The sequence below is a fragment of the Lethenteron reissneri genome, chromosome 66 (assembly GCF_015708825.2).
Source record: "Lethenteron reissneri isolate LAM-NWPU_2019-01 chromosome 66, ASM1570882v1, whole genome shotgun sequence".
Taxonomy (NCBI): Eukaryota; Metazoa; Chordata; class Hyperoartia; order Petromyzontiformes; family Petromyzontidae; genus Lethenteron; species Lethenteron reissneri.
The window spans coordinates 3,376,822-3,390,846 of record NC_083844.1 but is presented as its reverse complement, the minus strand read 5'-3'; the positions used below and the strand labels follow the sequence as shown (position 1 = coordinate 3,390,846).

Genomic DNA, 14,025 nt, shown 5'->3' with positions numbered 1-14,025 from the left:
AGTGAGTGAGTGACTGAGTGAGTCTCTGAGTGAGTGAGTGAGTCTCTGAGTCTCTGAGTGAGTGAGTGAGTGTCTGAGTGAGTGACTGAGTTAGTGGGTGAGTGACTGACTGACTGAGTGTGTGACTGAGTGAGTGAGTGACTGAGTGACTCTCTGAGTGAGTGAGTGACTCTCTGAGTGACTGAGTGACTGACTGAGTGACTGACTGAGTGACTGACTGAGTGACTGAGTGAGTGAGCCTCTAGGTGAGTAACTGAGTGACTGAGTGACTCTCTGAGTGACTGAGTGAGTGACTGAGTGAGTGACTGAGTGAATATCTGAGTGACTGAGTGACTGAGTGAGTGACTGACTGAGTGACTGACTGAGTGACTCTCTGACTGAGTGAGTGACTGAGTGAGTCACCCTGAGTGCGCCCTGCCCGTCCCAGTAGACGGTGACCCCCAGCGAGCGCAAGGCGACGCGGAGCTGCAGTCCCTGCCGCTCCACCTGCACGGCGCCGCCCACGTACGGCAGCGTCACGCTGCACACAGACACAGGCAAAGGTCCCCCGGGTAACCTCCAGCAGGACTGTAGGGGCACTTGCCTAGGGGGTAGCGGCTAGGTTGTGAAGGTGTCAGGGCGGTGTTTAGGGGTACTAGGGGGGTACTAGGGGGGTGCTAGGGGGGTGCTAGGGGGGTACTAGGGGTTGCTAGGGGGGTACTAGGGGGGTGCTAGGGGGGTGCTAGGGGGGTGCTAGGGGGGTACTAGGGGGGTACTAGGGGGGTGCTAGGGGGTGCTAGGGGGTGCTAGGGAGGTACTAGGGGGGTGCTAGGGGGGTACTAGGGGGGTACTAGGGGGGTGCTAGGGGGTGCTAGGGGGGTACTAGGGGGGTGCTAGGGGGGTACTAGGGGGGTACTAGGGGGTGCTAGGGGGTGCTAGGGGGTGCTAGGGGGGTGCTAGGGGGGTACTAGGGGGGTACTAGGGGGGTACTAGGGGGTACTAGGGGGGTACTAGGGGGGTGCTAGGGGGTACTAGGGGGGTACTAGGGGGTACTAGGGGGGTGCTAGGGGGGTACTAGGGGGTACTAAGGGGGTACTAGGGGGTACTAGGGGGTACTAGGGGGGTGCTAGGGGGGTGCTAGGGGGGTACTAGGGGGGTGCTAGGGGGTACTAGGGGGGTGCTAGGGGGGTACTAGGGGGGTACTAGGGGGGTGCTAGGGGGGTGCTAGGGGGGTACTAGGGGGGTGCTAGGGGGGTGCTAGGGGGGTACTAGGGGGGTACTAGGGGGTACTAGGGGGATGCTAGGGGGGTGCTAGGGGGTGCTAGGGGGGTACTAGGGGGGTACTAGGGGGGTACTAGGGGGGTACTAGGGGGGTGCTAGGGGGTACTAGGGGGGTGCTAGGGGGGTACTAGGGGGGTGCTAGGGGGGTACTAGGGGGGTACTAGGGGGGTGCTAGGGGGGTACTAGGGGGGTGCTAGGAGGGTACTAGGGGGGTGCTAGGGGGGTACTAGGGGGGTGCTAGGGGGGTGCTAGGGGGTACTAGGGGGGTACTAGGGGGGTACTAGGGGGTGCTAGGGGGTACTAGGGGTGCTAGGGGGGTACTTGTGCTCGTCGTTGACGTCGATGGCACCGTCTCCCAGCAGCTGGAGGCGGCTCCCGGCTGCCGCCAGCTCCACGCTGGCGAGGCGCCCCCCGGCAGAGCGCCGCGCCAGCACCGCCACGTGCCCCTCGCTCGCGTCGCTGGTGCGCACCTGAGCACGTGCAGAGGAGCAGTTGGTGACGCGGTGGCGTCGCAGGAAGTGACGTCGGGCACAGGGGGCACGACGTCACTTCGCACCGTGCGTATCCGTGTTTCGGTTGGGTCGCCGCCATTTGGATTGTTCAAGTTCAAGTTCATTGATTAGGTATAGCCCTGTGAGCCCTTCGGCTCTTGAATCGGGTGCAACCGCAACAAACAAAAAACAAAAACATGAACAAAAACATCTTAAAGTGACTATGTGACTGAGTGCAAACAGAAAATCCAAGAAAAGACAGCAAAATATTGCAGAAAAGAATCAGCGTACACCAGAGACACTTGTAGAGGTACCCATTACACAAACATAAAACACGCTCTGCTAGTCTGTGATGATGCATCGTCCCTGAAACTCGTTGGTCCACACCAGAGACAGCTTTGTTTAGAGCCCAGTCTCAAACGACGTTAGGGGCCGTCCATAAATGACGTCACGCGATTTTGGACTTTTTTAACCCCCCCCCCTCGTCACACGTCATAAAAACTCAGACTCCCCTAAAATATGACGTCACAAAGCTCTGCCCCTCCCCCCAAACCATATTTCCATTTTTGAAAATAAAACATGCTTCAAATCGCTTTAAACTATTGTCATTGTAGTGCGTATTTAATGTGGCGCTGCACTCTGATGTTGTAGGAGAAAACATTTATTTAAAAGTCGAATTAATTAAGTAGAACGTGTTGTCTATATTTATTTAAAGTTGTGCATTTTGATGTGACGTCACATTTCTCACCCCCCCCCCCCCTCGTCACAAATGTCTGACCCCCCCCCCCCCCCCAGTTGCGTGACGTCATTTATGGACGGTGAACAGTGCCAGGACAATGCCACCATGAGTACACTGAGATAAAACACTTTCAAAGACAACGCATCATCACACACTACTAGAGCGTGTTCCTTCACTTCATACTCTTCGGCTCTTTGGGTAAAGTGACGTAGGTAGAAATAAAATAAAATAAACCAAATCACGACGTTTCGATCGCAACACAAGCGATCTTCATCAGGTGGGACAATCGCGGCGAGTAAATGCTGAAGCCGGCGAGAAAGCTGCCGTGGAAAGAGGTAAATTAGGTAAGAAAGGAGAGAGAGAGGGGGTGAGTGCTAGGGGAAGAGGACGTGAGGCTGTTCCTTTCAAAAGTTTTCAGTTTGGTGTTTTACCATCTGAACACAACCTCCTGTTGTGTCATGGCCAGAAGGGGTCAAACCCTATTCTTGTTTACAGGCAAGGGAGGTCCCATATACACAATACAGAGACAAAGGAGCCCCGGGTAGCCTCAGCAGACGGCAGGGGCAAGTGCTGTTAGTAGCGAGTAGCAGCACATAGTGTATAGTAGTGTAGTGTATAGTGCAGTGTATAGAGTAGTGTATAGTGTAGTGTGTAGTGTACGTCAAAGTAGTGTATAGTGTAGTGTATAGTAGTGTAGTGTGTAGTGTATATTGTACGTTATAGTAGTGTATAGTGCAGTATGTAGTGTATAGTATTGTAGTGCATATTGTACGTTATGAGTAGTGTATTGTTCTGCCTCACGGCAGGTGTAGAGGTGTGTGTACACAGGAATTTTCTGTTTTGATGCTGAGATTGGTCACGTGACCAGGAAGTTACGATTTAAGATTCCCTCTCAGCCACGCGGCAGGGTGTCAGCCATTACCCAGAGTACAAAATGGAGGCACAAATGGCATCTCAGTGAAGACAAGTGCATCTGTTCATTGTGGAACGTTAATAAGCATTGTCTGTAAGTTCTTTTATGTTCTTATAATACTGGGAATGCTGTTATAATGACCGTTATAATGCTGTAAATGCCTTTATAATGCTGTTAAATTGTTATGATAAATATGAGGCCTAGTTAACAACGAAGCCTGCCACTTGCATTATTGTGAATGTTACTTGTAATTAAATAAGTCGAGTCAGACTCGTACCAATGTAACCTTATTGCGATCTTGAGAGCAAGGATGACGAAATGTCTCATTCACAGTTCAGTGTTATGTGTAGTGCTGTACATTTAGGCTGCAGTATGGTGATTACATGATGTGCCCTTACTTAACACAGTAGCTTATTCTCTTGTATAGCTATTCAGTACTAATGTGGGTGCCTGGTCCATCCAGGATCTATTGTTGAGTTTCATGTGATCTAAGACTGTTATGATGCTGTAGTGTTCATTCATTGTATTGATATCACCAAGTATTAACATATGCTGTATTTGTGCTGTGTTTTTATATCAGTTTTACCTCGTTCAATTCATTAAATACTTTTGGAGTCGGATGTTCACCCTGGCTCTGAAGGTTTATTGAATGCGAGGATATAGTGGTGCAACGCAGTGCACAGCGAGGCCGAGACATGTATAGTGTAGTGTATAGTAGTGTGTACAGTTGTGTATAGTTGTGTATAGTCGTGTAGTGTATAGTAGTGTAGTGTATAGTAGTGTAGTGTATAGTGTAGTGTATAGTAGTGTAGTGTATAGTGTGTGTGTTGTGTCTGTAGTCAGTGTTGTGTCTGTAGTCAGTGTTGTGTCTGTAGTCAGTGTTGTGTCTGTGTTGTGTGTCTGTAGTCTGTGTTATGTGTCTGTGTTGTGTGTCTGTAGTCTGTGTTGTGTGTCTGTGTTGTGTGTCTATAGTCTGTGTTGTGTGTCTGTGGTCTGCGTTGTCTGCGTAGTCTCCGCACCATCTCGAAGTTGCAGGCGCTGGAGAAGGCGAAGTGGAAGCCGTCGAAGGTGCGCACCTGCCCCATCCCGTACAGCGAGCACCAGCCGGGACCCTCAGCACCTGTGCCGTGCGTGGGGGGAGTGGGGGTGGGTGGGGGTGGTGGCGGGTGGGTGGGGGTGGACGTGGTGGGGGGGGGTGGAGGGGGGGGTGGAGGTTGGGGAGGTGGTGGGGGGGTGGAGGTGGGGGGGGTGAAGGTGGTGGGGGGGTGGAGGTGGGGGGGTGAAGGTGGTTGGGGGTGGACACGGAGACTCAGACAGTGAGACTCACCACACAGAGAGACTCACCACAGACACTACACTACACTATACACTACACATTACACTACACCATACACTACACATTGCTACACACGCGCGCTGCCACTGTGCACGTGAATGTGCTATCGTGCACACTCACGGCTCTGGTCAGGTTTTTTCTCAGCCTTCGATGATGACGACACTGGCGATGGTGAGGAGGTCTTGCTCTCTGTAAACACGACACGCGCACCTCCCGTTAGCACAGTTCGTTATGTACGGTACGTTAAAAGTTCAACATGCCTACACTATACACTACACTATACACTACACTACTATACACTACACTACTATACACTACACACTACACTATACACTACACACTACTATACACTACTATACACTACACACTACTATGCACTACACTACTATACAACACACTACTATACACTATACACTACACTATACATTACACTATACACTACTATACACTACACTACTATACACCACAATGCTATACACTATACACTACTATAACGTACAATATACACTACGCTACTATACACCACACTACTATACACTGTACACTACACTATACAGTACACACTACTATACGCTACACTACTATACGCTACACTACTATACGCTACACTACTATACAATACACTGTTATACACTACACTATACACTACAACACACTACACTACTATACACTACAACACTATTCTACATTGATAACTCATTTCTTCTTCTTGTTGTGCGTTTAGTTTGTTGTCCCCCCCCGCACCTCCGATCAGCACGGTTAGCTACGTACGGTGGTGCAAAATAAGTTCAACACACACACGTCCACACAAAAGTCCCCCGTATAGCCTTAACAGACTGTAGGGGCAAGTGCTGTTAGCGAGCACCTATGAAGGCCAGAACGGTACACGAGGGGGTGGGTGGCCAGCACCACGCCCGACCGCCTTTGTCTCCCCAGTGGCGATGTTTACACACCACACCAGGTACTCATTTGAGGCTGAGTCGACCTAGGGGAGGACCAGGACCGGTTCAGATAGTGTAGTGTATAGTGTAGTGTATAGTAGTGTAGTATACAGCAATGTAGTGTATTGTAGTTTGTAGTAGTGTAGTGTATAGTAGTATGTAGTAGTGTAGTGTATAGTGGAGTGTATTGTAGTTTGTAATAGTGTAGTGTATAATAGTATGTAGTAGTGTAGTGTGTAGTAGTGTATAGTGTACTGTGTAGTGTATAGTAGTGTATAGTGTAGTGTATAGTAGTGTATAGTGTAGTGTATAGTAGTGTATTGTGTAGTGTATAGTAGTGTGTAGTAGTGTATAGTGTAGTGTATAGTAGTGTGTAGTAGTGTATAGTGTACTGTGTAGTAGTGCAGTGTGTAGTGTATAGTGTACTGTGTAGTAGTGTATAGTGTAGTGTATAGTAGTGTGTAGTAGTGCAGTGTGTAGTGTATAGTGTAGTGCAGTGTGTAGTGTATAGAAGTGTGTGAGTATGTAGAACTTATTTCCCACCACCACCGCACATAGCCAATCGCGCTAATCGGAGGTGCGGGGAAGGTCATCAAACTACACATCGAGTCCACGGTCATCCCCTGTTAGTTCCGGTCTTAGAGGAGGATGGGTCAACACTTGCTGCTGCTGTTGTTGTAATATAGAGTGGCTGAGACACTCACTGCTCTTGTCATCCGCGTTGTCGGCTGACGTTGATGCCTTGTTCTCTGTGAACACGACACACGTGGGGAGTTAAACCTCGCAGCGTCCAGTGCGTGTATGTTGAACTTCTTTCGCACCGTACGTAGCCAACCGCGCTAACCGGAGGCGCTTTTCTTAACTCCTGGATACTCTATCCCTGATCTCTCCTTGAGTCGTTCTCACAACGGTCGTATAAAATCAACTTGAGCAGAGATTCACATCGGCAGTATAGCAGGACAATTGGGGGATTGTTGTATAAACACCAGATTTCATGCCCTTTTTGGGATTCATCGGCACAGCTGTAAGCCATTGTTGCTTCCTGCTTCATATAACCCTCTGCTGCAGCAACAGAGCCACTCTGTGTGTGGTATATCTGCTTCGACGGTTTTATGAGAACATAGACATATTCTTAGGTTTTTTTCGGTAAAGTCACGTAGGTAAAAAATTTGAATTAATAAAAGTAAAATAAAAATAAAAAATTCACGACGTTTCGGAAGCAACACAAGCCTCCGTCTTCAGGTGGAACCGTCACAGCCACGACAGCTGTATCAAGTAAATGAGAGATCACAAGAAATACCACCCCGTATATATATAATGGTTGAGGGGGGAAGGGCCAGGAATGGCACACTTTTTATTAATATGGTAAGGTGAGGCTTAAGACTAAGAATAGACTGCATAACAAAGGACTCATTTAATTTTTTTACCCACGTGACTTTACCGAAAAAACCTAAGAATATGAATCCTTGCAGTCACGAAAGCTTCAAATCTAAAGAACAGAGACACTCACGGCTTTTGTCGTCAGTCTTCTCGGCTGACGATGACGATGTCTTGCTCTCTGTGAACACGGCAGATGTGGTTGAGTTAAACCTCACAGCGTTCAGCCCAACCAGCTGTACGTATATGTGTGTGTTGGACTTCTTTACCACCATACATGGCCAACCATGTTAATTGGAGATGCTACTTCATCATGAGGCCTCCTTTGCCAGTAGCAAAATATAATAATATGTTTTTTTACCCTTTTTTCTGGCAACAAAACTGAAACCTTTTTTACAAGGAATCATGTTTGCATTAACCACAATAATATATGCACTGTCCTTGAAGTTGATTGGTCCAACCCATGTGAGACTAGGCTCTAATGAAAGCTGTCTCGGGTGTGGACCAATCAACTTCAAGGACAGTGCATATATTGCATATATTTTCAGAGTTATGTGTTTTGTTTGCATTATGACTGCAGGTATTGTGGTCTATTCAAACATGACTCCTTGTAAAAAAAGGTGTCAGTTTTGTTGCCAGATAGAAGGTTAAAAAAACAATTATCAAGTTCAACATACACACACTACATACGTACAGATACCAGCGCAGCGTAAGCCATCACTGCTTACTGTTTCACACACCCCCTCCGCTGCAGTGATAGAGACGCTCTGTGAGATATCTGCTTCGACGATTCATTGAGAACAGAAGTCTTGCTGGTGTGAGAGACATTCAAGGATAACGAAATACGAAATAAAATGTTACCCCTTTCAGGCAATACGATAGGAGTTGTGTTAAGATGTTCAAACACCAAATATATACAACAGTGATGCTGCTAATCCTGCATATGCAAATTATTTTGTCAAGGCGCTCTTCCCCCTCCATCCCAGCTTAAATAGACGCTCCAAGCCTGGGGTGTGTCATTCAGACTCTGTCTTCTCGACAGACCTGTTCTTCACCTGAAAAAAGTGAAAAATGGGTTTGGATTCCCCTCTCATTATAAAGAAATATTCTGATTCTGAGTTGGTGGCTCAGGTCGGACAACAAAGACCCCACCACCGTATAGCCTCAACATGGTAGTGAAAACATACAACAAGAGTGTTTTACCCTTCATGGCAACAACACAGGAGTTGTGTTGAAATGTTCAAACACCAACTAGATGTGACAGGTACTATTCTACTTTACCGAGTGTTGACATCCCCAGCGTTTAACAGTACTCTCCTTTTTGTATTTGGATTGTCAGCCAACACCGGGTACAACAACATGTGCACCTATTGTTCTCTTTTAGCCCCGCCCACCCCCCCTCCAACACGTTCCATTCATTGGCTACCACATTCAGATAGGCCCCTCCTCCCTCCTCTCCCTTAACTTGTATTTAAGAGTTTGTCTCTTGGAATTTTGCCTCACTTGATACAGTAAATTTAGCTGTGACGATCCCACCTGATGACGGAGACTTGTGTTGCCTCCGAAACGTCGTGATTTTTTATTGTTTTATCTCTTTTATTTAAATTTTTATTACTTATTTTTACCTACCTGACTTTACCGAAAAAACCTAAGAGTACCAACTAGATGCCTCTGTGAAAAAGACCTCTAGCAAGGGATCATCAAGTCCACATTTACCACAAATCGTACTTGTGGCAAAATATACCAACAAACTTGGTCTGATGATATCCATAATAATGTGTGCATTCTCTTTGATACTGATTGGCCTACTGCACCAGAGACAGCCTTCTTTATGGCCTTGTTTTCGCACCAGTGTTAGACCAGAGAATGCCAGAAACTAACATCCACTTTCTAGTTTATCAGCTAAGGCCCACTGAGCTATGTAGCTCCTTTTCAGAAGCGACCTGGCCACAAATGATAGCTCAGCCAAGTGGTTGATCACGTGGAAATGTACAGCAGCCAAATACTCTAAACGCGTCAACGTTGATTCTAAACGTAGAGGGGAAAACCGAGTGACCCAAAGAAAAACCCACGCGACCACAGGGAGAATATGCAAACTCCAAATATACAACAGGAGTTAGGGTCGGGATTGAACCCATGACTCATGTATACCAGGCAAGGTAGTTAACGTCTTGCAACCGCGGCAAAAGATGAACAGTACAAAGACAACGCAAGTCATATCAGAGGACTTATCGCTCAGGTCGAGCAGTTATTTGGTTTGAAGCCCTTAACACAAGTCCTGTTTCATTGCCAGAGAAGGGTAACCAAACATATTTTTGCATTTCATCATTTTCGATACTGGAAAAAAAGGTCCCAAAGAGACACTCACTGCTCTTGTCGTCTGTTTTCTCAGCTGATGATGATGACGTCTTGTTCTCTGTGAACCCGACAAACGCGGTTGAGTTAAACTTCACAAGGTCCAACTCATCCATCTGATACTCTTAACTCTTGGCCACTTGCAACTGGACTCCTCTATCCCTGGTCTCTCCTTGAGTCCTTCTCACCCCGATCATACAAAATCAACTCAAATAGAGACTCACAACGGCAGTATAGCAGGACAATGAGGGGGCTTGTATAAACACCGGGTTTCATTCCCTTGCTCGGAATCATCAGCACAGCGTAAGCCATCCTTGCTGACCGTTCATAACCCCCCTCCCCTGCAGTGACAGAGTGACTGTGTGAGATATCTGCTTCGACGGTTTTATGAGAACAGGCGTCTCGTTGGTGTGAGACACTCACGGCTCTTGTCATCCGTCTTCTCGGCTGACGATGTCTTGTTCTCTGTGAACCCGACAGACGTGGTTGACTCAAAACCTCACAGCGTCCATCTCAACCACCTGCACCTCTTAACTCCTGGCTACTCTAACAAACGGGGCTCACTCTATCCGTGGTCTCTCCTTGAGTCGTTCTCACCCTGATTGTGCAACATCTACGTGAGCAAAAAGTCAAAATGGCAGCAAGCAGGAGAATGGGGGACTGTTCTATGAACCCCCTGGGTATTATCCCTCGTTGGGAATCATCAGCACGGTATCGTCATTTTTGCTTACTGCTTTATAAACCCCTCCCTGCAGTGACAAAACCAATCTGTGAGATGTCTGCTTTAACGGTTTTACGAGAAAAGGCGTCTTGTTGGTGTGAAACACTCACGGTTCTTGTCATCTGTGTTCTCGGCCGATGATGACGACGATGATTTCTTGTTCTCTGTGAACACGACAGAAGCGGGGAGTTAAATCTCACAGCGTCCGATCACCTGCTGTTCTCTGGGAAACGGACAGATATGGTTGACTTAAAACGTCACAGAATGCATCTGAACCACCTGCTCCTCTAAACTCCTGGTCACTCCTGACAACGGGACTCTGTCTACCCCTGGTTTCTCCTTGAGTCGTTCTCATCCCCGTCGTACAAAATAGAGACTCACAATGGCAGTATAGCAGGACAAAGGGCGGACTGTTGTATAAACACCGGTGTTCATCCCCTTGTTCTGAATCATCAGCACAGCGTAAGCCATAATTGCTTACCGCTTCATAAACCCCCTCCCCTGCAGCGACAAAGGCAGTCTGCTTCGACAATTCATTGAGACGAGGTATCTCACTGGTGTGAGACACTCATGGCTGATTTAAAATTATAGTATTTTACCTTCTCTGGCAATAAAACAGGAGTTGTGTTAAGATGTTCAAACACAACTAAGATATCTTTGTGAAAAATACATTTTGCAAGGCATCAAATCTGCATTAACCACACCATCATTCTTGTGGCAAAACATGGAAGCAATCCTGCTAATGTTGCGCCATACCAAGGCGCTGTGGGTATTCTTATGGTCACCACCCTCACAGTCCGATAGGGGGCGTCTGAGAGAGTGAGTGGTTGAGCTGGGAAATAGGGGCCAACAGTTCATTCCAGACCCTTCCAGAGACTTCTGGAAGGTTTTGGAGAGGTGTGGTTAAGGGCGGGGTAAGCCCCAACTTGTGTATAAAAGCTGGCCATCTCAACGGGACCGGCAGTGTACGTCCACTCAATACCCGAACGCCTGAAGACTAGACCAGCACCCTGGGACCATGAACCGAGGCTCTTGTCAGAGCCGGGTTGCAGCAGACCAGTGGTGGGACCCGTACCCTGGCTAGGTCGGGTCAGGTTAGCCTCCCCTAACCCCCGTAGCGGAGGACCCACGAGAGCGTAGCCCGGAGTGTGTAGGGCACGCTAGAAGGGAGGCTGTACCTCCCTTAGGTTATCGGGTGATGGGGCCGTACCCCGTAGTGTTACAGGGGCCATAGCTGTAAGTGTTACGGCTATTGGCGTTGTTATCGTTTATTGAAACAAACACGTTGCCTCCAAGAAGTATCGCTCCACGTTCATACCCACAACACTAACAATAAAATAGCATTGTCGTTGAAACTGATTGGCCTACACCAGACACAGTCTTCTTTGTGGCCTTGCACCAGTGTTAATAGAGCAGAGATCGCCAAAAGGTGAACAGGACAAAAGACAATGCAAGTACTTTCCGAAAGCTCATAGCTCAGCTCGAGCAGTTATTTGGCGTTTTAACCATTTAACACAACTCCTTTTTTATTGTCAAAGAAGGCTAAACACCTATTAGTATTTTTCATAATTTTTGATAGTCCTGTCAACAAGGTCCCATCGAGAGACTCACTGCTCTTGTCGTCTGTCTTCTCAGCTGACGATGACGATGTCTTGTCCTCTGTGAACACGACAAACATGGGAGAATAAAACAATCACGGCGTTCAGACACTCAACGACCGCTCGCTCACCACCACTCCTCTGACATGAGCATGACAGTCAGACTCAGATTGGTTAACTTGTCAATCGCTCGCGAGATATTTTTTTAGTAGAAAAAGACCAAGAGGAAGGGCAGGACCAGAGACGATCAACCTAATCAACATTCGAACAGGAAGAAAGGGGCAGGCAGCGAAGAGATCAGCGGAAGTCAGAGAGGAACCTGCAGCAGAAAATTGGTGCCATTGACCTCTCTATGGGCAGAACGTTTCATGCACGAATAAATGGCTGAATGAAGGTCACGGTTCATTCACAATTCAACACCATGGGTGGCTAGCTCCTGTACCGGTTATTCCTGAGCTCTGGCTCTGTGCAATGTGAATGGCCGCATGCTGGGAGATGAGAGTGTCTCACACGGGCGAGGGGATTTACAACGCTGGGTGAGACACTCACGGCTTTTGTCGTCTATCTTCTCGGCTGACGATGACGATGTCTTGTTCTCTGTGAAACCCGACAGAAAATGGTTGACTTAAAACCTCGCAGAATCCATCTCTCCTTGAGTCGTTCTCATCCCCATCGTACAAAATCAACTTGAACAATGACAGTATAACAGGACAATGGGGGGACTATTTCGATTTAAAGCTTTCAAGACTGCAGGGATTCATCTTATTGGTTCTTTCGGTAAAGTCACGTAAAAGGGAAATAATAAAATAATAAAAATTAAACATAATAAAATCATTCTCACGACGTTTCGGCTACAACGCAAGCAGCCGAAACGTCGTGAGAATTATTTTATTATGTTTTATTTTTATTATTTTATTATTTCCCTTCTACGTGACTTTACCGAATGAACCAAGAAGATGAATGGGGGGATTGTTGTATAAACACTGGGTTTCATTCCCTTGTTCGGAATCATCAGCACAGCGTAAGCCATCGTTGCTTACCGCTTCATAAACCCCCTCCCCTGCAGCGACAGAGCCACTGTGTGAGATATCTGCTTCGACGGTTTTATGAGAACAGGCGTCTCGTTGGTGTGAGACACTCACGGCTCTTGTCGTCCGTCTTCTCGGCTGACGACGTCTTGTTCTCTGTGAACCCGACAGACGTGGTTGACTTAAAACCTCACAGCGTCAATCTCAACCACCTGCACCTCTTAACTCCTGGCTACTCTAACAAACGGGACTCACTCTATCCGTGGTCTCTCCTAGAGACGTTCTCACCCTGGTTGTGCAACATCTACTTGAGCAAAGAGTCACAATGGCAACAAGCAGGACAATGAACCCCCTGGGTATTATCCCTCGTTGGGAATCATCAGCACAGTTTCGTCATTGTTGCTTACTGCTTTGTAAACCAATCCCTGCAGTGACAAAACCAATCTGTGAGATGTCTGCTTCAACGGTTTTACGAGAAAAGGCGTCTTGTTGGTGTGAGACACTCACGGTTCTTGTCGTCTGTGTTCTCGGCCGATGATGACAATGATGATGTTTTGTTCTCTGTGAACATGACAGAAGCGGGAAGTTAAACCTCACAGCGTCCGACCACCTGCTGTTCTCTGGGATACGGACAGACATGGTTGACTTAAAACCTCACAGAATGCATCTCAACCACCTGCTCCTCTAAACTCCTGGTCACTCTTGACAACGGGACTCCGTCTACCCCTCGCTTCTCCTTGAGTCGTTCTCATCCCCGTTGTACAAAATCAACTTGAACAGAAAGTTACAACGGCAGTATAGCAGGACAATGGGGGGATTGTTGTATAAACACCCGGGTTGATCCCCTTGTTCTGAATCATCCAAAAGCTTATAGCTCAGCTCGAGCAGTTATTTGGTCTTTTAACCATTTAACACAACTCCTGTTTTAGTGTCAGAGAAGGCTAAACACCTATTCGTATTTTTCATAATTTTTATAGTCCTGTCAACAAGGTCCCATCGAGAGACTCACTGCTCTTGTCGTCTGTCTTCTCAGCTGACGATGACGATGTCTTGTCCTCTGTGAACACGACAAACATGGGGGAATAAAACAATCACGGCGTTCAGACACTCAACGATCGCTCGCTTGACACCATTCCTCTTATCATGAGCATGACAGTCAGACTCAGGTTGACTTGTCAATCGCTAGCGAGTTATTTTTTGAGTAGAGAGATACCAAGAGGAAGGTCAGGACCGGCAACAATCAACCTTATCAACATTCGAACAGGA

At 47.4% G+C, this 14,025-nt stretch overlaps 1 protein-coding gene across 1 annotated transcript in view; it reads right to left on the bottom strand.

The window, feature by feature from the left end:
• The window catches only part of LOC133359917 (mucin-5AC-like), a 59,366-nt gene that overhangs the window by 29,688 nt on the left and 15,653 nt on the right, over positions 1-14,025 (bottom strand). The window contains exons 18-31 of the mRNA XM_061578477.1: positions 13,769-13,816; positions 13,267-13,320; positions 12,874-12,915; positions 12,281-12,328; positions 11,745-11,792; positions 10,244-10,297; positions 9,836-9,877; positions 9,426-9,473; positions 7,191-7,238; positions 6,385-6,429; positions 4,860-4,928; positions 4,423-4,523; positions 1,582-1,730; positions 403-520 (exon numbers count right to left, since the gene is read on the bottom strand). Of these exons, the coding sequence (XP_061434461.1) occupies positions 403-520; positions 1,582-1,730; positions 4,423-4,523; positions 4,860-4,928; positions 6,385-6,429; positions 7,191-7,238; positions 9,426-9,473; positions 9,836-9,877; positions 10,244-10,297; positions 11,745-11,792; positions 12,281-12,328; positions 12,874-12,915; positions 13,267-13,320; positions 13,769-13,816 (914 nt within the window). The remainder of the gene's footprint in view (positions 1-402; positions 521-1,581; positions 1,731-4,422; positions 4,524-4,859; positions 4,929-6,384; positions 6,430-7,190; positions 7,239-9,425; positions 9,474-9,835; positions 9,878-10,243; positions 10,298-11,744; positions 11,793-12,280; positions 12,329-12,873; positions 12,916-13,266; positions 13,321-13,768; positions 13,817-14,025) is intronic.